General features: G+C 51.5%; 3 protein-coding genes and 1 non-coding gene across 4 annotated transcripts; 2 read left to right on the top strand and 2 right to left on the bottom strand.

Moving 5' to 3' along the window:
• Window positions 1-1,911: 1,911 nt before the first annotated feature.
• On the bottom strand, window positions 1,912-15,186 carry TGME49_270100 (oxidoreductase, aldo/keto reductase family protein; the record flags this gene model as incomplete). The annotated part of the gene is made up of 18 exons (XM_018781568.1): window positions 1,912-2,067; window positions 2,369-2,467; window positions 3,574-3,616; window positions 4,181-4,257; window positions 4,925-5,067; window positions 5,742-5,841; window positions 6,081-6,134; window positions 6,558-6,771; window positions 7,265-7,308; window positions 7,727-7,991; window positions 8,366-8,462; window positions 8,700-8,772; window positions 9,270-9,338; window positions 9,670-9,741; window positions 10,010-10,142; window positions 10,935-11,356; window positions 12,055-12,359; window positions 13,089-15,186. 18 exons carry the CDS (start codon window positions 15,184-15,186, stop codon window positions 1,912-1,914), a joined length of 4,464 nt encoding a protein of 1,487 aa, XP_018636604.1.
• Window positions 15,187-16,436: 1,250 nt separating this feature from the next.
• Window positions 16,437-16,520, top strand: TGME49_270110. The gene has a single exon. It is a non-coding gene; the product is annotated as a tRNA-Leu (tRNA).
• Window positions 16,521-17,705: 1,185 nt separating this feature from the next.
• On the bottom strand, window positions 17,706-21,486 carry TLP1 (thioredoxin-like protein TLP1; the record flags this gene model as incomplete). The annotated part of the gene is made up of 5 exons (XM_002365648.2): window positions 17,706-18,361; window positions 19,052-19,132; window positions 19,906-19,978; window positions 20,597-20,713; window positions 21,073-21,486. 5 exons carry the CDS (start codon window positions 21,484-21,486, stop codon window positions 18,312-18,314), a joined length of 735 nt encoding a protein of 244 aa, XP_002365689.2. The 3' UTR covers window positions 17,706-18,311.
• A 46-nt stretch (window positions 21,487-21,532) lies between these two features.
• On the top strand, window positions 21,533-22,839 carry TGME49_270130 (hypothetical protein; the record flags this gene model as incomplete). Its single annotated transcript, XM_002365649.1, has 1 exon — window positions 21,533-22,839. One exon carries the CDS (start codon window positions 21,533-21,535, stop codon window positions 22,049-22,051), a length of 519 nt encoding a protein of 172 aa, XP_002365690.1. The 3' UTR covers window positions 22,052-22,839.
• Between the last annotated feature and the right edge of the window lie 59 nt (window positions 22,840-22,898).

Below are 22,898 nucleotides of genomic sequence, written 5' to 3'. Positions count from 1 at the left end.
AACCACAAAGGGTGGAAACAACGGGATGTCATGACCGTAGGAGATGCCTTTGGACCTTTGGCATAAACGAGCAGATCTGGCGGGAGCCGCAAGCTTGCGGGACAGGAACCACTGGAAGATGTGAAACGGGGAAGGCTTGGTTTTCAAGAGAACCGGATTCCTGAAGCTTGCACGCGTTAAGTACTTGCGAGCGTCGTGGGATCCAGGATCCAGCGTCTGAAGGGTATTTCTTTTTTCCGGATACTTGTTTCATTATGTGCCTTCAAACACAAGAACTTGGCTCTTCTCCGTTGTCTAGAGAAGCAAACCCACACTCCCCTCGAGCGCCTGGTCCGGCAGTTATTACAGGAGGTTCGTGCGTCGTCTTCGGAGTGCCAGAAGATCCGGATTCCTTCTCAAGCACTGCATTGTGTGAAAACGAATGTGAAAGGCAGGTCCCAGTCTCTCTGGACTCTTCTTCGCTCTCGGGAAAAGAAGGTAGCGACACAGACTTTTTTTGGCTACACGCTCAGATCTTTGATTTCAACTTCAACCTCTCTCACTTCTACTGCACACCCCCGCGAATCGACAGAGGCCCCCGTCGCGCCACGATTTCCACATGTGGAGACGCAGCTGTTCGTCGAGAGATCTCCTAGTCTGACACTAGCCTCTTACAAGCAGAAACTAAAAAACTTTCGTTCCTGTTCACCAAGGCACACAGCGTGCTGCAGCCCAAAAGGACACCCTACATATATGCACATATATATATATATATATGCATATATATGTATATGTGTATAAAGTGGCGTCTTCATTTGGTATTTGCACTGGAAGAGAAATCAACCTGCGTGCGTGGAGCCCGACTTAGAGCCGTTTCAGCTCCGAACATCGCCTGCGCGATTCTGCCAATGGCCGGTCTGTTCCTTCCTCGATGTCTGAAAAAGGCGATCGTAGGGACGTCGGAACGCGCACAATGGCCGCGATTTGAACGATGAAACGCGCGTTTTTTCGTTGATCTCACGCCCGTTTCTCCTGCACATTTTTCGCATTCCCTCCCAATCGAACGAACGCCGGATGCGTCACGCAGTTCCTGTCCGGCGCGAGAATGAAATGCGGCCGTTGCAGCCTTAACTCAAAAGGCGAGAGAACGCAAGTGTCAGATGGCCAAATCTCTCTAGAATCCAACTAGCCAGCCAAACGACTGTTGTTCGAGGACCAGTGCGTGAGGCGCGGCGGGGCGCTCTCTCCGGTCTGCGTTTTTCGCGTTCCAGAAATGTTCTCCGCTTTTCCGGTACCCGCCGCGTCACCGGATTCGGAGGTTTTTTTTTCTCTAGCTTTTCAGAGGCTTTACCGGTCTTCACTGTCGACGTACAACACACGCTCTCTTTGTTCCCCCGTCGGATCACAATTTACTCTGCCAGATAGACATACACGTACGAAGCCGAACTGCGCCGCGCAGAGTCAAAGCGGCCGCTACTGCACTCTTACTCGAGAAACGCCGCGGCTACGCAGCTTCGGATTCTCATAAAAGGCACTGGATGCACTTTTTGAGGCCGCGGCCCGACAGACCAGCAAACGCTCGAGAGCCTCAAGCAAAAGTGCAGTGCCTTCTCCAGGTCAGAGAAAAACGCCAGGGTTTCAATTATGTTCAGTGCATGCATGCACAAATTCAAATAAATAAACAAATACATATACATATATATATATATATGCATATATTTGTAAATATATATGTATGTATATATATGTAAATGTATATGTATGTATATATATGTATATGTATGTATATATATGTATATGTATGTATATGTATATATATATATATATATATATATATATATACATGTAAATGTATATGTATATACACGTATACAAATGAGAGTGAGGGCGGTAGAGCATAAGCCAAGTTGCGTGGAAGGAAGAGTGCAGAGCCTACGGCTGCGTGCCTCCGTCGGTCACATCCTCCCCGGTTGCATGCTCCCAAGGCATGTCTGGTTGTCCTTCGTCTTCCCAGTACCAAAACGGTTCTGTGAATTCCAGTCGCCTTCTTCTCTGCTTGTCGGGAACATCCGCCACGACCTTCCACACCTGAAAAACAACGCAAAAACCATCAACTCTCCACAACGCATGCGTCCACACCTGCTGGTCCTCTACGTATCTCCTGAGGTAGATATCGACTTACATATATATATATATATATATATACATATATACACATATATATATATATATACATGTATACGGTGTATGGGTGGACTTTGAAAGTCAATAGATATGTCGAACATCCGGAAGAATATACCTATATATAAATATATATATATATATATGCACATATTTATATGTGTTTCTTCCTTTGTTTCGGGCGTCGCAGTTTTAGATTTAGTCTCGCCTTTTTGTCGAGGATGTCGATGCCATGGCGCTCTCGTAGCCGCTTGTCGATCAGGTCGTAGTCCCATTCATTCCACATGCTGCACCAGAGTCCGGGGGTCTGAGGAAATCACACAAAATCATCTGCAAGGTCGCCTCGTCAAGTCGCTCGCGAATGCGACACTCACTCAGACAAGGACAGGCCTTTCATAAAACCTATTTATCTATCGATATCGATCTATCTATGTTTATCTATCTACCTATGTCTACCTCTCTACCTATAGCTAACTATCTACTATTTATCAATCAATGAATTCATCGATCTGTCTATCCCTCTCGAGCTACTTGTAGCTCTCAATGCTTATCTGTATGTATCTACGCGAGTCTACGATATCTCTGCATCTATGCTTAAAGCTACAACTAGATACAGACAAACGTCAATGCATGCATGCCCATCTAGACAGATGCATGCACTGACTTGAACGACGGAACTTTCTCGGTGTTTCGCTTCCGACGTCTACCTGAGCTCTCCCGAGATCAACTTTGCCTGTGTGTTGTCCCCTTTTCAAAAAGGTCTCAGGCGTTGGCGACAGATGCTCAGCGTCTGAGTTACTCAATTACACCCTTCGTCGACCGAAAAATCGCATGAACACTGTGCCAGCCACTGATACGTCCACACTGCAATCAACCTGTGCCAGACAGGATCGAGAGCCTTTCCTGCGACGCTGATACGAAAAATGAATCTGCAGATAAGAACAGGCACGATGGCTTTTATGGCGACTTCACACGTCTCTCCCTACCTAGGCCTTGCCTGCATCTTTCTATCTGACTGTAGGTATATGCATATCTATCCATATATATGTATATATATGTATATATATGTATATATATGTATATATATGTGTATGTATGTCTATATATGTGTATGTATATATATGTATATATATGTACATATATATATATATATATATATATATATATATATGCATATGCAGAAAAGTGCGTCTCGTTCCTTCGCGGTTGTTCTGGATGTCAATATCTCTTCTCGAGAATCGACTAGCGAAGGAAAGAACACAGAAATGTATATCGATGCAGCGCATTGATGTGCAGGGGTAGGCAAGTGTGCATGCACAAACTTGAGCAGGAGGAAAAAAATGGGGAAGAACCAGAGAAAAAAATTCCGCCTCAGACTAAATCGACAGGAAGGAGGGGAAGCGCCCAACTCACGCGTTCCATGTTCTGATAAATATCCTGAAACTGCATGATGTTTCTGAAAACAAGAGACAAGAAAGCAAACCACACAGACACTTCAGACCGTACACCTAACAAATCGTTGCTTGTCCACCAGAAATTGCCTCCACAGGCACATACATATATACATACAAATATGCCTATATATATATGTGTGTATGCTTCTACAGGTATATATACTTATATCGACATATATATTGGATATGTAGGTGTAAACTCACACATTTCTTTGTTTGTGAGTACGCGAGCAATTACACTGATCACCAGCCTGATGTGCAGGGGCAGAAGCGGGTGTGTTCGTGGAGGAACCGGAGGCAGGCAGCGCATGCAGCGACTCATTACTTTGCTCCAGAGAACCTAGGAGACTTGTCGGAAGTCCGCAGTTCTACATCGTCTCACTGGAGAGGCTATCGAGTACGAATCACATCAGTAAAGAAGAAGGAGAAACGACCAAACTCCACAACAGCGAAAGCTGTCTTCCTCGGATTCTGCAAGCATCCAGACAGGAACCGTGGAAGGCTGGAACGGGGGAGAAAGCGCGGCTGCAGGCGCGAACGCGCGAGCGGAACTAAAGAGTCTGTACTTGTGCATAACGTCGCAAATGGCCTTCTTGTTGCGGTAAAAGTTCCGCATCCCCTCCGTCGTGTTTTCTCGGTAAATCTGATCGAGGGAAAAGAGAAGAACAGAACGCATGTCGCAAACGAGAGAAGCGAGAGACACAGGCGTCCAGAAACAGTGCCATGTGCGAGATAAAGCAAAAGATCGAGCGAAAGGGAGAGACACAGTCCCAGAAACGGCAACTCAACAAAGAAGCGGAGGAGAGAAAACGCGACAATGATGAGGCGCCAACAGAGCGTCAGCACAAACGACACCCTGGCCATCCGCCGGGAAAGCGACGAAACCTTCAATGGCAACACAAAAGTCTGAAAACTGGAAAATAAGCTCCCCAGTAACCGCAGTCAGAGACAGACACAACGGATGCACATCACATCTCTCTGTCTCTCCCTCTCGCCGTCTCTGTCAACCATTTACTATTCACAAGGCGTTCGCTACAGATATGCAATTACATATATAAATATGTATATATATATATATATATATGTATAAGTATACGTATGCATCCCCATATACATGGACCTTTCGATGAACGCCTGATTTTTTGTATACGAGTGTTTCTTTCCTTTCTCGTGCCTCTGTCTCTCTGTACCCATGCATATATAGTGTGAGTTGCGAAGGACAAATAGATAAATGGAGACATGTAGAGACATTTGGAGGAAAAGTTCTTTTGGCTTGTGTGGGGTTGTGAACTGCACGCATCGGTCCTTGCCTTGTCTCCGCGCCAGACAAAGTGGAAGTCGAAGTGATCTTGACTTTCGCGTTCGTGTCTCGTCAAGTTTTTCCAGTCCATGTCCGCAAACTTTTTCTCGTCCCACCCAAACAGTTTCTGCTCCTTCACCGCAAAATACTCTCCTGAAAGTGCAAACGACGCACAAAATCCCCTTCCATCCCTGCTGAATTCCGTCGGCTGTCCTTCCTCATGCCGATCTACGCGTCACTCTCCATCAGCCTACCTCTCTCCCTATCGCAGTGTGTCTGTCTCTGGATCGCTCTCAATCTGACCATCGATATACTTGCCCTTCTCTACCTTAACGTATCCGTACCTATCTACACCTATCGCTCGATCCATCTATGTATCTATCCATCTCTATCTCGCTTCTAACGTATACTACGCACACATACACATATAGACACATGCATACATATATATATATATAATATGTATATAATATATTTATATATATATGTATATAATACATATATATATATATATATATATGCGGAAGAGTAGAAAGAAAAACACCGACGGGGAGGGAGAAGTGGACCTGTCTGCATCTTTACGCTTGTAGGTAACACCGACGCTGGCGAGGCCTTTCGCACTGCCGCATGCGTCGCAGAGGAGGCGATGAGACAGGCTCAGCCACCCTGGCGAGTTAAGCAACTTGCGGTGCAGCAGACTCGACACCGCAACTGCTTGCATGCGTAGGTCTCGCTGTCTCGCGGCACTGCGCATGCTCGACGAGTCTCTGCGCGGCAAACGAACTGCGTTCTCGCGGCCAAAGAGTGGATGTGCATTCGTCGCTCACCTGGTCTGCGGTCGTCCAACATTTCCCTCCACATTCGCACATTGAAGGCGCCGTCGTCTGAGGGGTCGTCTGTGTCTGCCGCTGCCGCGCGGAGTTCGAGCTGAACGAGAGGCACGATTCGGCCAGGAAGACATCGGTTAGGAAACGACTGCATCGTCTGAACGCCCCCATCCCCGCCCCCGCAGGAGGGGAGCGGAGCTCTCGAGACAGGCGACGCTTTGAAACAGGAAGGCCTTGCGTGAACAAAGAAAACGCGAAAAAGCGACAGTTGCAGAGTGACGGAACGGCGTCCACTCGAACTGGAGAAAAGGGGGAGAGAGAGCGAATCGAAAGACTCACCAGCTCTTCGCGTTTGCGTAAATAGTCGACCTTCTCGGAGACGAGCGGCTGCGGCTGCGAGGGCAGAGAGAACGAGAGAGGAACGCGGTTTTGTAAGCCATCAAGCATCTGAGCGCATGGCAGGTTTCCACGCCTCCCGACCAAACACCAAGCAGATGCTCAACGACATGCGCCTCAAATACGGAAAAACCGGCGCTGGCCTCCGTTCAGGAGAAACTCGAACTCGCTCTCCAGCTGTCGCCTCGAGCACGCATGCACAGCGACAACTTTCGCCCGTCACGGCCGCGGCTTCGCGTCTCTCGGCCGAACTTTTTCTCAACTTGCAAAAGGCGAACGTTCGATTCTCTGTACGCCCCAGTTTACGTCGACATGGCCTCTGAGGCCTTTGCCAGGATCCAGCCTTGATGCACCGCCAAACATCGAATCGAGACGTCGCTGAGCCTAGGATCCTGAGCGCTGCATGCAGTTGCTGCGTACCCAGTTCGGCCAGTACGTTCCGCCGCTCCAGATAGGCTGTCGTCCCCATCTCATGAATTCGGACTGCGAAATCAGTTGGCCGTGATCGAGGTCGTCGAGCTGAGTTCCGACTTGAGGGCCGCCCATGGTCGGCGCTCGATAACGAAGGAACAGGTCGTGAAGAACTGCTTCCAGAACCGGTGGAACAGGATAGTTCAGCGCGCGGATGCTCTCTCTGAAAAGGCGTCACAAACAGGCAGAGGGAGCCATACACCCAAGGCAACACACAGATGCAGCCAACGCGCCGAGAAGCACAGAGGATGCCCGACGTCCAGATCCATTCAGAACAGATATCACTCGAGAAGTGAACCTCTCGCAGGCGACAGGATCTGCAGCGCTTTGCGTCATCTGTTCTGTCCTCCCGCGCATGCACGCAGTCCTAATGCCTCTGGTCGTTGCGACCGCGTTTTCTCATCATCGTGTGCGTCTGCGTGGACAGGATTTATTTCTTGTTGCGTTTGTCTCTTGCTGGTCTGTGTTTAGCTCTCAGACGACCGCGCAATGCCTGGGCGACAGTTGAGGCGCAGGCTTGCAAACGAAAAGCGGGGAGAACGGACGAAGGTATGCGCCACAGAGGAACGCAGTGAGAACAGGCAGGAGCTCAGATACGCACAGAGATGAACTCACCGGCGAGACAGAAACGAAACGAAGAGCTGTATTTCGCTTACCGCAGTTGGCCAATCGTTCGAGGTCCAATGATCGCACTGCCCAGCTGAAGAGACAGAGCCGCAAACACAAAAAAAAGAGCTGGCGAGGAACCGGTTACGGTTTACAGGTCTTACAGGTCACACTACCGCATTCCGTCTCTTCCTTGTCTTGATCCGCAACTGCTGCCATTCTCTCCCCCATCCTTCCTCCCCATGTCTTCTCCTTCCTCCCCATGTCTTCTCCTTCCTCCCCATGTCTTCTCCTTCCTCTGCTTTCCTTGCGCTCCTTTCCCTCTCGCCTTTCCACGAATGCCTTCTGTGCTGCACTCGTTGACTGGGAGCAATGTATCGTTTGCCGTCCTCGTCGCGGCGCCGCGCGGCGGCTCCTGGTCCCCACAGAGTTCACAGCGGACCTGAACTTCGCTTGGACGGTGTTCAGTTGTTGACGAGCTCTCATCCAAGACGTATCTGTGTGTCGCTTACGAACGGTCGCGAGTAGACCCAGCTGAGGGCAAGCTGAGAGGCCGTGAGGCCGAACTGTCGCGCGGCCTTCACGAGTTCCCCCATCAGCCACTGCGCCCAGACAGAGCGGTGGGTGGAGTAGCTTTCCTTCCACTTGTTGCACCTGCCGTTCGCTGGGCCATACGAGAGATAGCCTGAGTCTTCCGGCAACTGTGTGCGGTAGGTCGCGACGGCGTTGTCCCATTCGTCCTGGCCGAGTCGCTCGTCCGGACCCCGCGGATTGAAGCTGCAGAGCGCGCGCGAGAGGCCGGCGGCTGGGGACGTTGTGCACAGCCGGGCAAAGTGGAGCGGCGCAAAGGAAAGCCAGGAACGGAAAAGAACACAGGGAGAGGAACGCGAGAGAAACGAAGGGAAACGGAAGGCAAAGAGAAGAGAGAAAGAGAGGCGCAGGAATCAAGCGGGCAAAGCAAGAGGACGCGACAGAGACAGAGAGACAACGAGAGAGCCAGCGAGAAACAGACAGCGAGAAACAGACAGCGAGAAACAGACAGAGAACAGTGCAACACAAAGAGCGAGAAAGAGAGACACCATTCCAAGAAACAGCACCGTTCGAGGGAAGGAACGCCAACGAGGACCGCGGAGAGCAAAGGGCAAACGTACCGTTCCGGATCGAGGTATTTGCCCGTTAATACACCTCCAGCGAGAACTCCGTAGGCCAACAGAGGCACATTGAGGTTCCACAACATCTCCGGGAAGCCTGCACAGTGACGCAGCAGAGAAGGAAGGAAGGACTTGACAAGACCAACTGACAATGCACCCTCTGCGTGCAGCCTCTCCACTTTTGGCCAGAGCTGAGAGACTCGACTGCGCTTTCACCACCCGCGGAAGCGTCGGCCTCTCCATGTCCTCAGAAAAAACCTACAGATGCAAACACACTGTCAACGACGCAGAGTGCCGGAGAAAAAGATCGCCGGCGACAGGACGCTTTGCTCACCCGAAGACTCGAATTCGTTTCGATGCATGATGTTGTAGAGCGTTTGAACACTGGCGACGCGACTCAGACCCATCTGCGAAGAACCAGATATCGCCGGCTTTCCATTCGCACTCACAAGCCGTGTGGATGGTGTGGCGAAGGGCATGTCGCCGAGAGACCTCCAGGACATAAAAAAAGGTATTTTTTTTCTACCCTCGACTGGCGGAAAGAGCATGACAAATGAAAGACGCGCGCTCCACATGCGTCCGACAGTGTCGATGAAGACAGCGCCGGGTATCTCTGCAAGAGTTTTCAGTGCCGCAGCCTCACGAAGACGCACACTCCAGGTAAACGGAGATGTGCACGAGACCACAACGCAGAACGGAGGTTGACAGTTTACGGCGCAAGGCAGTCGAAAAGACCAACGAAAGAGACCGCCCCTCAAGTCGAGGTCGTGGACGGGCGCGTTACACGGTGCAAAAAACTCCAGGCGAAGTCGCAAGCACGGACAGAAATGGAAAGAACGCGAAGGACGCGCCGACGCTCGCGCATGCACCACAGTTTCGTTCACGACGAAGACACCGAGCTCACTTGGTCAGCTGCGGTACACCATTTGAAGACACCCCAAGGAGTCTCGTTGCTCAAGCCGATGTACCGAACCTACGGAGAACGCGCAGGAGGAGAGACGGTCCGCACAGGAAGACAAAGAGGAGACGTGGAATCCTCCAAAGGGAAAGAGAGAAAATCCAGACGAGACAGCGAGAGACTGTGGCGGTGGCGGTGAGAGGCCTGCCGAGTCATAGGCTTCCTCTACACAAGAACGTTTTCGTTTTCTGCACACTGCTTCTCCCAGTTTCAAGCCAGCGCCTCGTTCATGCGTTCTCCCTTTCTCCCCGGACGGCCTCCACAGTGGAGTCTTCACCGTTGAGTTCTGTGTTCTCAAGAAACGCGAGACTTGTGCCAGCGCGACAGTCAACGAGTGGGCAGTCACCTTTCCTTTGTCGACCAGACGCTGCAGGATCACCAGCTGCTCTTCGATGGCCATCTCGTCTTCGCGTTCGAGCTGCGATGTGAAGCAGGCACCGAGAGAAGAAAGCGAACATCAAAAAACGACGAAACCTCCAAGGTCAGAAACAGAGGAGAGGAAGCGTCGCCGTCACTTCGCAGACCCACTGCTTCTGTCTCTCCGGTCTCCTTCCGGCTTCTGTCTCTCTCTGTCCTTGCTCCGCGGTTGTCAGGTCCCTGTTCTTTCTACGCTCGTGCTCGTTTCTCTCAACGACTTGTTCTCCCTCCTGACCATTTCTTTTTCTCTCTTGGCCTTCCCCACTTACCCCCCAGCAGTAAGTGTCTTCGCCGAGCTCGTGACGGGGGACGTAGCGGTGGGGGACGTCGAACTGAAGGAGGTCGACGCAGTCGATGCCGAGGCGCAGAAGAAGGTCGTCGACAGCCTGCTCCACATGGTCGCTGACGCGCGACAAGCCGCAGAGACAGACCGTCGGGTGTGAGAAGAGAAGGGAACGGAAGCGCAGAAAGAGCCGAGAAATCAAGTCTCAAACCGCAAGCTCATGTGAGCACGCATGTGTGTACACAGAGACAGTCCCGAGAGTCGACGCGGGGCGCCAGACCGAACAACAACTTCTCAAAGACAGACGAACGCAACTCTTGGATTCTCATGCAAAACAGCAGCGCCAAGACACAGCACGGCCGCCCAAGCAGACATCCACAGACAGGTGCACACTGACAGCTCTCACCTCTACAACCATCTACATAAATATATGCATAGAGATACATATATCTATCTTTCTATACATACATATATATATATATATATATATACATACTTCTGCACTCGTGGGTATACGTCTTCATTTATATATTGAGTAGGCACAGCGATCTGAAGGGAAGTGTGAGTACATGTACTGCCGCGTTGGTGGAAAGGATCATCTGCATGCACAAAGAATTGCAGTTCACATCATTTCTAGACATCTTCATATACGCACATACATGGACATACAAATATATTTATACGTCCGAGCCTATGCACACTTCTACGCATACACACACATATATATATATATATATATGTATATATACATATATATGTCTATATATACATATGTATGTATATATATACATATGTATGTATATATATGTCTAAATATACATAAATAGATATCTGAGACGATCGAAGATCCTTGAGTCGATGGAAAGCTGTTGAACTGTGCTTTAGCAGCCACCGTCCCCCTCGCGTTTTACCTCTGCATGCGTCGCTCTGCGCGGTCTTTCCGAGTCCACCAGCCGCGATCTCTGCTCCAGATTTCTTCAGCCTGGCGACTGTCGCTTTCCCCTTCGATCGTGTCTGGGTCATGTTCGCCCCAGGCCCACCTCACGCCCGTGGTGTCTCCGCGCATGTCTGCGTCCTGCATCTCTCTCTTCAGCGCTTCGCGTTCCTGGCGAAAACCTGAAAGGCCGCCGCCGAGAATGCGCGCAGAAATCCGGATCTGCCGCATCTCGGCCTCGAGCGAAGACGCAGGCGATCCGCTCCTCTCTGCAGCCGTGCAGGCAGTTTGGCTCGCTGCGCGAGCCCGGTGAGCTCGCAGAAACGGCCGCAGGACCTCCACATGTCCGCGGCCGTGTGTCGCAGGCGCGAACGGAATGGGGTCCAGTTCCCCGACGTCCTGGAGACAACGGAGACAAAACAGATCGTGAGAAAACCGTCGAAAAAAAATGCGCAACCCTCTTCGGCGCGCGCTCCAGGCCCAGGAACGTGGAGACAACATTCCGCCACAGCGACGCGTCCGTACAGGCGTCTCTAACTGTCTACCTGAGGAGTCCTCGCTCCGCATGAATACCTAGCGACGATCACACATGCATGGAAACTCGCACATGCCTGCATGGACGTCTAGTGAAGGAGAGACGCAGCCGAACCGAGGGTCGTGGACAGACTGCTCTCGGCGTTCACTGGTGCAGAAACGCAGGCGACGGAGACAACGCTTCCCCCTCACACACTCCACAGTTGCTGAACGGAAACGCATTGCCGGAATGGACAGAGGGCAACCGCAGCAGCGACTGAGAGTCTGTTCATCATCCGTCCATTTCTCTCGAGTTCGTCGTCTTTGCTGAGCACCTCTGCCGCTTTCACATGCATGCACAAAAGACGTCCGGTCCCCTGAAAACCGCAACGCTTCAAGACCTGCTCCAGCAGGCCAGCTGGCGGAAGGAACAGTTCTGTGGCATGCAGTTTCGGAAGAGATAAACTGGAGAAAAAAACGACTTCTCTGCAGAGCTAAACGGCGAGCAATTGAACCGTTTATGGTTCAACTGCTCGCCAAGGACCAACGCGTGGATGGGAGTCCCTTTCTCCAAGGCTCCTCACGAAAAAGTTGATGCCGTATTCTCCATAAGCACAGTGAAGCAGTTCTCGCGCATCTCCATCATCGATCATCGCCGTCGAGCCGACCATGCTGGTGCCGATACACAAGCCGCTGACGAGCATTCCCCTGTCGTCCTGAGGTCGCTTCGCCTTTCCTCCCAGGTCCTTGGGCAGCTTCGCTGCCGAGTCCAAAGTATCTTCCTCGCTCTGCCCGGAGTCCACAGGCGTTCCAGCGCCGCCAGCCACAGGCGGAGACGCTCCCCGCGGCCGGGGCGGCGGCGCGCCGCCAAGACGCCTGAACGGCAGACCTACGGACGAACAGAAACGCACAGATACACGATTCCTCGGAGCGACTCGTGGGCGCGTGAGGCAAGCCTCGCTCTGGCTGACGAGAAGACTGAGAAAAGACCGACCTTTCGATTCAAACGCGAAAGGAACTTGTACATGCACGCAGCCCAGGCAGCCGATGCGAAGCCAGCAGACGGAGCGAGAGAGTCGACAACCCACACTCGGACGGAACACACAGAAGCAGAACATACTTCAGAAGTTCTGTCTTGAAGAGGCGTTGAGAGAGCCTCTTGAGCTATTCTTATCGCTTCTGACAAGCTTTCAGAAACATATCACAAACCGCCTCGTCGACGGGCATCTACCGCTATCGATAGCCACAACGAATGCATGTATTCACATTCATAAATAGATGTATACGATATACATGCATATGCATACATGAATATTTATACATATATATATATATATATATATCAGTATAGGAACCGTGGTGCGTGCTCTGGATGCCTCTGACTACATGCATACATGTAATGAATCACCAGACACTCATGTATCGACATCTCAGAATACAACCGCATACATTTGCGTATCTATCTATCTGTCTATCTATCTATCTATATATATATATATATGTATATATCTATGTATCGATAGAGAAATAGGGAGCACTCAAGATATGAGAAGGATGCGTGTAGAGCGTTCGAGCAGGAGGCAGTTGAGTGCAAGTCAATGTCTTAAGTTGTGCGGACCATTAAGCAAATCCTGATGTTGGAAGACTGCTTCGACGGGGAAGCAACCTTGAGCGATGTTAGGCCTGTGTTGTTCTTGGAGAGCTGCTCTTCGAAACCTTCTTCCAATTTCTCTCGCCGACAGCCGCAGGGGAGGAGGTAAAGGCCCTTTCTTCTTCTCACTGTCTCCTTTTTCCATCTCCTCTGTCTCCTCTCTGTCTCCCCCCTCAGGCTCCTCTCTGTCGTTTCTCTCGTCTGCCTCTTCTCTCTGCGTTATCTCTCGTTTCTCATCGTAGCTTGCGCCTCGACTTGTCGTCTCGCCTCTACGAGTGAGGTTTTGACCGACGAGTTTCTTTTCTCTGCTGGGGAACGTTCCGTTCCGTTTGTCTCCTCTGGGAAGGTCGCGCGCTTTTTCCGTTGCAGAGGTCGCACCCAGCGCATGCAGGGCAGATTGCCTGAGCAACGACGAGCGAGACGAAGAAGCAAAGAACGACACCCTCTGGCTGGGGAGAGACGACCTCTCCTCAGCGCTCCTCCTTTTAACCTGATCCGTGCATGCGTCTTCAGAGGACCGCGAAAAACTCGTCGAGGCAGCGTAGGCCGCAGAGACCAGCGCGCGAGGGCAGCGGAGTGACGAAGAGGAGAGAGGAGAGAGGAAAGTGAAAACAGAACTCAGAGAGAAGCGCGACTGACTGCCGCGATGACTGCCGCGATGCAAAGCAGGCTCTCGCGTCTTGACGGAGTTCAGGGGGACAAGAAGTGAGTGCGATGGCTTCTGGAAGCGAGAGGGGAAGAGAACAGAGCAAAAGAGATTTGACCTGTTTCGGCTCCGCAGAGACCCCAGACAAAAGAGCGAACACAGCACACGGCTGCCTGCTGCGCCGCAGTCAAAGCTCCGCCTCCTCTGATGAAAAGAAGGCACTCCATACAAGAGAGAAGAAGCAGACTGGAAAGAAGGAGAAGAAGGCCAAGAAGAAGAGGAAGGAGACGCCAACCATGTGCGATGTGGACCCCCCTGCCAAGAGGAAAACGAAGACAACTCAGAGGGTGAGAAAGCCAGAGAAAAAGATGATCGCGATGGAGTCCGAACAGAAGGACGGAGGAAAAAAAACCTGGGGGAGCACGACGCACCTTCACAGGTGGAGGTCGAATGCGCGTGGAGCGCATGAGGCACCCTAAAGATCGGAGTGGATTCTCTGGACAGAGGCGGACTTTGAGGAGGCCAGCAAATCTTTCTCCGAGAAGAGACAGACGGGGACAAAGAGGACAAAGAGGACGCAGATGGGAGAGTGAGCGCGGACGCGGACAAGACAGTTGGAAGGCTCAGAAGGCTCGAAAGGTGCCTGGCGAATGACGGCGGTTCGGCAAAAGATCCCCGTCTGGTCTCTGTCGAGAAGAACAAAGAGTTCAGGGGAAGATCGCGCGGAGGCCAGGCGCAGCCAGAGAGCAGAGAAGACGCAAAAGAGAGGTCGCCAGTACGGTCGAGGAAGCGAGGCAGCAGGGGGGAGCAGCGAGACAGACAGAAGGTTCCCCCTTCTTCAAAGAGCGCCTCTGTTTGTTCCTGAACGGCAGGCTCACGCACTCGCAAGAGTCGAGCGACCCATTCCTCGTCTTCGTCTTCGTGAGCGTTGCAGGTCACGCACTGAAGAGCGAAGTCGGTCGGCGGAGACGGAGACTGGAACGAAGAAACAGGCAGAGGCGAAGAGGACGAACAGTATGATGGCTTGACAAGGGGAGGAAGCGAGAGAGCAAAACGAGAAGAGAAACCGGGAGAGAAAAAGCGAGCAGAGAAGTCCGCGGCATGATTGCACTTGGCCTGTCGGCGTTGCCGCGTGGAACTTCGAGGAGAGAAGAGGTAGAGGACACCGAAAAAGAAAACGAAGAAAAGGCAGCGAGAAAAAGTCTTCTTTTTTCGTTTCTCGATCGCGGCTAATCGACGCACGCACTCCGAATGCAGAGACAACACCCGAAGCTGTGAAGTTCGCTCAACTGTCTCTGTCAGCCGGCATGCGATGCGTTCGTTTTCTCTCCTGGCCCCACCCGGGTCGTTCAATCCGGGAGAAAAGACAACTCCCCAGGAGGAGACAGGCTGCAGGGCAGACTCTGGTGGTTCCCTCATTGAAAAGAGGAGCAAACGAATGACAGAGAGGCGACGACCAAGTCGAAGCAAGGGATCTCAAATTGCAGAAACGAGGAGAAGGAGCAACCAGTACGAAGGACATGAATCAACGGAGGAGACAGCGGAAACAGTGGACAGAGAGAATAGGGCGCTTTTCTCCGTGGTGACAGGAACTACAGAGTTGAAGCGATAGACATAAGACACCTGAAAGATGTTTCCAAGCTCGTGAAGACTGTCGACACTGGCTGGACGAAGCAGACCTGGAGATTTGTGGCTTCTTCAGCGGAAAACCGGAAAGACCTTCCGCGGGAGAGGGCGTCGAAAACTCCTCTTCTTTTTGTGCATCCCCCCACCTGGTCCGCTCCTCTCTCTTTCTCTCCACCCGACGCTCCTTTGCGCATACGTTCTTTTACCTGTCATTTCTGTAAACATTTCACTTTACTACGGTTCACGGGATAGGGAGAGCAATTCCTGTTCCAAAGACACCTTCGTCTGCGTGTGCAAAGGGACCTCCCCACTCTCCAGATTGTCGCGGACGAGTGGAAACGCCGGTCGAATCAAACGAACGAAGAAGTAGAAGCTCCTCGATCCGCCTTCTCCAGCAGTTCGGCTGTAAAATGAACAATCGAAGCGCTGAGCTCGGCCCGCCTGTGTGTGACCTTCTGCGGCTTCTGTGTGCGTTGACGATCTGGGAGAAAATGTGCCGTTTGGAGCCGTTTCGTCACGCGCAACGGACTGCTAGAAGAAGTGACTCAAAGAAGTTGCTTCTGTTTCAATGCCGATCCCCGTACTTGGTAACAGTCCGTCCAGCTTTTCGCCTTTCCCTTCGTGGCGGGTGTAGTCGGGAAAAGCAGGCAAGGCCGACCAGCGGGAACTCCCGAAGAAGCGGTTTTTCCCTCCAAGAAGGACGACCAATCTTGAGACACCCGGAAAGCAGAAGCTTCTTCTGCGGATTGAGCACTGACGAGGTAAACTCCAGCGTGAAGCGTTCGCAGAAAAAGCAGAAAGCGGATTCTGGCGAGTGCTGCATGTGCTGTGCGTCGTCGCGGCGTCGACAGACAGCTGCCTCTTGACTCGCAAAACCGCTTGACAGAGAGGGGCCTTTCTATTGTGTCCGTTTCAAATTTTTTGTCTAGAGAGGGAAAATCAAAGACTCTTGGGTGCTCTAGAAGACAGCGCATCGATAAGGCAGGTGCTCCAGAAAAGAATTCGCGGGAGTTTTTTGTCAAGGTGAAACGAGGTAAGTCATCGCACGGATGGCCGAGTGGTCTAAGGCGCCAGACTCAAGTTCTGGTGGACAGTAGTCCGCGTGGGTTCAAATCCCACTTCGTGCATTGACTTTCTCTTCTTCAGAAGCGAAAAGAACGGCTTTTCTGTTGAAAGTTATTTGCTCCCATCCGATTCGGTGCTAGTTGACTTGTGTTTCTCCGAAGAAAACGCCGGGATACTGCTGCTTATATTCCGTCCGTTCCTCTGAAACGCGAGAGACGCACGTGACGGCGAAACAAGCCAAGGAATGGCCAAGACCTAAAGGACTTTCTGTCGGAAACGAAATCGGAAGTATACCAAGCGCAACATTCCGCTTTCTGTCTCCACCACTCCTAGCAGAAGCGCAGCGTTTTTTACACATCGACATGCATAGGCAAACAACCAGGGATGAATGAACCTCGATTGTAAGCGGCAATCTGTGTTTCTCTTTCAGAACACAGAGAGGAACACGGTCTTCCCTCAAAGCTGGTGGACTGTCATTCGTTTCTTCTTTTGACAGGTCAATTCGACCCAAGTGGAGATGCCCCACGCAATGCGCTTCATGTGCAGAAGGCAAACCAGTGAGTGCCGCCTGTACTCTTTCGCGACGTCGATTTCATGGAAAGCCTAAGATTCGCATTTTTGGCTGACGCTGGTCCAATAAGACAGACTTGCTCAGAAGCATTTACAGCCGGCTCCGCGTCATGATTTGTTAGACCACAGAGTGAACACATGGCTACAGAGAAGCGCACAGAGGGCGTCCGCTACACGAGGATTAATCGGGTCCATCTCCTTTCATTGAAAAAGGTGAAAGACTTGGTGGTGGTACCTTTTCAGGAAGCTCCTTTCTTGTTTTTGATGAATATCAACGGAGTCCACCACGCTCTCTAAAATACGAAGCGAAGACACACGAAACACCCCAAAATCCTGTCGACAACCACAAGAGCATACTCTGATCAAAACCCATCTAAAATAGTGTCGGACGTCTCTGTGTCGTCAGTCGCAAACGGCGACCTCTCCGCGTTTCTGAGCACTATAACGTCTCTGGGGAATCCGTCTTCTCTCGCCTTTTAGGGGTGGTATTGCAGGAGTTTTGTCTACCGTCTGCTCATATCTGAATGGTCTTTCTAGCAGCCCTGCAGCAATATAGATACCGGGGTGGCACCAATTGGTGGAGCTTCCGCTCATGAAGCCGGTAGGCTATTGAATTCTGGGCCTTCTAGCTGTCTATACCAGTCCTGTGTGTGTCGTCGTTTCTGAGTCATCAGAAAGGCTGTGCGATCTCTTCTTCAGCTTAGTTTGACAACTCTGGTAACTTTCTTCAGCGTCTGTTGTGTCGGAGTGCGGAACACCGCCGTGCTGCCGCTGGCTGCGAGCTGCTGTCAGATACCCCCGTTTCGCTTCGAGCGTGAGACACAAAGCCTCACAAGTAAAAGTTGTCAGGCTGAAAAGGCCACCACAAACGAACGATCCCGCGCTGCGTCGTTGTCAGGGGCATTTGTGCAGACGTCTCCCGACACAAAACTCGACACTGACATGCGTTTGAACGCGAACCGCCCGCCCTTGTACACGAACGCTGAGCACCCTCCGTTTTGCTGCCAACATTGTTCCCAGCGTGAGTCTAACTCTCAGGTGGATCGTTTGTGTGTCTAAGAAATCCACGAGTCACTGGTTCTGCCAGGTGAAGTCGAGTCCCTTTGAGACAATCCATCGAATACTTCACCGATGTTAGTTTGGAGCACGGAACTGCAAAGCATCGTGATTCCAGACGTCACAACTACCTGCACACAGCTGCTGTGGCTCATGTCCGTTCTCTGTGTGACTGTCCTGTGTTCGGAAAAAAACCGTCGATTTTCCAAAACAATAGAGATAAGCGATCAGTTGGCGCTCGTTTTGATCGCTTCTTCGATCTTTGCCGTGTTGCCGCCTGCAGACACAGGGAAGAATCCGCCGAGTGCAGGCAAGTCCAGTCAACGGAACTGCGAACGCCTGCCGATCAGGGTGTTCAAGGAAATACCACATTCTCCGTGAAATAACGGCGGTTTTAGAACAGAAAGCCCACATGAAAACGCAGACTTCACACCCCCTTAGCATGCGCCGTAGAAATAGAGGAATGCTGACCAAGCAAGAATTCCCCTTGAAGTGAACAGCACCAGCGCCGAGTGAAAGCCCCGTCACTCTTTAATTGACTTGCACTCCTGTTTCATCCTGACACACCCGTGTTGCCAAACGCATGCCACTCGCTTTCTTCGATCCCTCCAGTCTGCTCATCAACGAAGCGCCTCCTTTATCAGCATCCAAATCTCAAACGGGGCATCCCCTTTCTACGTACAAATAGGCATCACTCAACCTTGTTCGGCTTGTCGCCACCCAACGCCTCAGTGAATGGTAAGGAGCTCTTGTACCTAACCAACGCCTCAGTGAATGGTAAGGAGCCCCCAGTGTTTTTTTTGAAGCAGCTTCTAACGCGAACCGTCGCGGAAAGTTCTCTTGAGTCGAGAGAACCCTGTTGCCTTCTTTTTTCCTTGTCACACGGCTGTTTCTCCCGTCCACACCAGCATAGCCGTCGGCGCCGCTCCTCACACAGGGGAGGAGAGTCGACTACGACAGAACTTACCCACGACTGTGTTGACTTTTTTTCCGTTTTTAAAAAAGAGAAAAGTCGGGACGCTGGAAATGTCGTACTCTTCCGCGAGTTCTGCACCGCATGCAAACCGCAAGGCCGAAAAAAAACAAAGCCGGTGAGAAGGCAGCGCCGGAACACAACATCTCTACACACAGGAGTATCGAACGTAGACAGAAGAGAGGAAGAGAGGAACAGTGGGACGAAGAGACGACATAAGTCTCCAGAGGCAGAGAAATAATCCGAGCACGAGATGACGGAGGGGAGTGCGACAAGAAAAGAAGAGAAACAGTACACGCGCCAAAGAAAAGTGTACACCCGCTTTGGTCCTTGAATTGCAGTTCTTCTCACGCAATCCCTCTCTCGTGTTCCTTCCCTTCTCCAATTTTGTTCCCGCACCTGTCACTGGATGCGTCAACGATTGACGCAGCGAAATACTTCCAAGTTTCTTCCTCTACTCTTCTTTCTCTCCAGACTGACTTCTGCAGACGTACATCGCTGCATCTCGCGGCTCCTGGTGTCTGCGGAATCTTTTTCTGCTTCGGCCTCGGTGTCTTCTGGCTCTATTGCAACTCTCAAAAGCCTTGCGAACACGGCGGCATCGCGCCACACTCGTCCATGTGCCTGTCTCCCCGTTCCTCCGTAGGGGTCCGTCACCCCTCTGGCCTGACCTGTTCCTCTCCTCCAAGTGTTCTTCGTGGATTCCTGTCTGTCAGAAGCACTACGTTTAGCTCTCTAGATCACCGGGAATGGATTTGGAAATGCCCCGTTCAAACCGCGTACGAGTCTACATTTCTCTGATTGCTGATGCTACCTCGGAAGCCGTCCACCATGGTAACGTTCCTCACCTGGGCACTCGTCGATATCCACATGGAAGAACTGGACCTCGCTGGCCGGCATCTTCTCACTCCATCCCTCGATCTGCAAAGACCCTCCGCAACGCATCCAGCGATTCATTAGAAAGCACACACGGCATTCGAACATCTAGAGAGATTCGTTCTTCTGTGGAGGTTTGTATGAACGAATGTACGCCTGTCTGTCTGTACGAATGCATGCACGTAGTGTGGTACCCGTGAGAGATCGGGAAATCGAGTGCCAAGCAGGACTTTACACATGCTTGAATAGACGTACAGGCATGACCACTTGCGTGTCTAGACTCGGCCTTACCTCTTCTCACGCGCCGAGTTCATGTACAGAGCTTTGCAACCGGCGACTGGTGCCGACAAACATCGACGAAAGGTGCAGATCGCAGAACCGGCGAAATACATCCACGCAGATGTCAGCATTCACAAGACGGCCAAGATGTAGCTTTGTTCGTGTATACTTGCATTCATCTGTGATCCTGTAACTCCAATGAGGAGCGGTGGAAGTGCAGTTTTCCATAGGGTTTTCCATAGACGTTCCAGTCCCATTCGTTATCTCCACACACCCAAACACGCACGCACACATGAAAATATCTATGAACTGCAGAATTAGAAACGCGTGGAAACATCTATACACGTGAGAGTTGAGTTATGGACATGTGTCTGGGAGTCTTACGGTTGGAGTCACTTGGCGGCAAGGCCCACACCAGGAGGCAGAGAACTGGACCACCTTCACTGAACAGTCTTCTTCAGAGTCGGTCACTTTCTGGAAATCTTCCGCCTTCTTCACGCGCTGAAAACAGACCGAGACCAGAACAAAGAATCTGCATCCTCTTCGTCGCCAGAGTGTCCAACTATGTGCTTCCAAAATAATGCAGAGATACTACATATGTGCGCACCACCGGAAAATGCGTATACATATGCATACCTTGTATTCGTATAAATGTCTCCTTCCTCGTGTGTGTATCACAGTGAATGATGCTTCTGGTGTTTGAGGGGTGTGTTACAACTCGAGCGCTCGACGAAGACTCGCAACAACGCGGAAGGCTCTGAAGAGACACATATTTAGACTTGCTTCTCAAAAGTTCATCGGTCCAACGCATTGCTTTTCCTATGCATGCATGCACCTGAATCAACTCGTTCAAGACTTACGTTGACGATCGTTCGAACTTGGAAATCTCCGCAGAAGCGGTTCCGGATGTCGGCGGTCGCCGTTTGTCGCTGCAGGATGCCAGTAGCCCCCAAAGAAAACCTCTGTCTCCATGAGAAGAGAGAGGACGCAGAGAAAGAGGAGAAGGAATTGACGGAAGAAAAAAAACGCGAACGAGGAGCCAGCAGAGTGGCTGCGCCGCGCCGAAGTGCCAACATAGTGGTCTCCGAGTACCGGTCTGAGGAGGCGGAGTCAAAAAAAGGCGGCCCAGGCACACAAAATTCACGTCCAGCCGGCGAAAAAAAAGCAGGAAATGAAAGGGAAGCAGCAATTGGTAAGAGGGAATTGACCCAGTTTGAAGCCGTTTCGCCGGCTGACTTCGCGCGTTGTTGGGCGCGAAAAGCTGAACGCGGCATTCGTTCGCTGCTACGGGAATGAGCAAAGCGGGTCGACAGCAGCGCGATGAGCCAACGTTCACGAGAAGGCGACAAAGAAAGGACGACGAAGATCAAGAATACTTCTGCATGTTTGTGCGCCAAAAGCTGCGAATATGTCGTCGCAAAGGCAGACAGACAAGATTTAGCGAGAAAGACGGTTTCTAAGGAAACGCGCTGCCTGGCACACGCCTCGCGTCTGACGCTAAGGTGTCTGTACACCTCAAAATTGCACAACTCGAGAGCAGCGAACACAGGTGAATTTTCGAAGTCTGACCGGTGGAGAAGTCATGGAATTCCGTCACCCCTTTCTCTCACAACATCTTTACGGCGAATGTGTGCGTCTGTGTGCCCGAGAAAAAAGGAGAATCGTCGACCAGCGAACCCCCAAACGACGACTTTGTCGGCAGACCGGCCTAGAGGGGACAGCTGTCTGCAGAGCCGGCGCGACACCGTTGCTCTAAAACGAGCCCGTACTCTCGCTATTTTCTCTCAGATGCTGTTGCCTCTGATATTCGAGAAGGCTGAGCGTTTTTCTTCTGATTGATATCGACGAAAAGGCGTTTTACGCTTTCGTGAATCCTCTCCGAACCGACCCAACAGCACGAAACGCGACGGGTTTTGCGGCATGCAGCAAAACTTCCCGGGAAGTTGCATGCGAAGGACCGTTTTGATGGAGTGCCTCTTCTCGGTCGTTTTGTGGCGTCCCGCTCTTCAAAATACCTTTGCCGTGACTTAGCATCTTCTCTGTGAGGAGACGGCACTTTCCCAGCCGAAGACTTTTGGTATTCACCACGTCCCTGTTTGTGTAGGCGCCCACGGGACAGAGAGGACTTGCAGAGAAACCTTTTCTATCGTGTCTTCTTCGAGGGGAAAGAACTCAAAATATTCTGCCAATTCTCTGCCCTCTAGGTCCACGCGTTTCGCCATTCTCCGTTTTTTCTTCGCCTGCGGGGTCGCCCTTCTCCGTGGTTTCCCTCTGCCACTGTCCGTGTCCGTTGGTGTTTCCTCGCAGAACAGAATTTCCTCATTTCAGCACGGAGGAACGACACCTCTGTGTCTGCACGCCATGGTTGCTTTCCCTTCCACCTTCTGTCGTGTTTCCTTACAACTCTTCGTTCGCCGTCTCTCTTGGCCTTCATCACGCTCCTGAGAAGTGGAGAATCCACCCGATTCTGGAAAACAAAGGTGCTCGACCTCCGTCCCTGCGCCCTCTTTCGTTTCCCTGCAGTCTGGCGTTTGCACGCATTCTTTTTCTTCCTTCGCACTCTGTGTTAAACATCTGTGCAGGCGCTTGCCACTCTGGCTTCTCCATGTTTCCAGCCGTCACCTACGCGAGAAACGAAGGTTCTCTGCGTTCCAGGACCCACAAATCGTACAGTTGTCCGTCGACG

Source organism: Toxoplasma gondii, chromosome VIII (genome assembly GCF_000006565.2).
Source record: "Toxoplasma gondii ME49 chromosome VIII, whole genome shotgun sequence".
NCBI classification, from domain to species: Eukaryota; Apicomplexa; class Conoidasida; order Eucoccidiorida; family Sarcocystidae; genus Toxoplasma; species Toxoplasma gondii.
The sequence above is the reverse complement of the archived record's forward strand: the minus strand, read 5'-3'. Positions and strand labels throughout refer to the sequence as shown.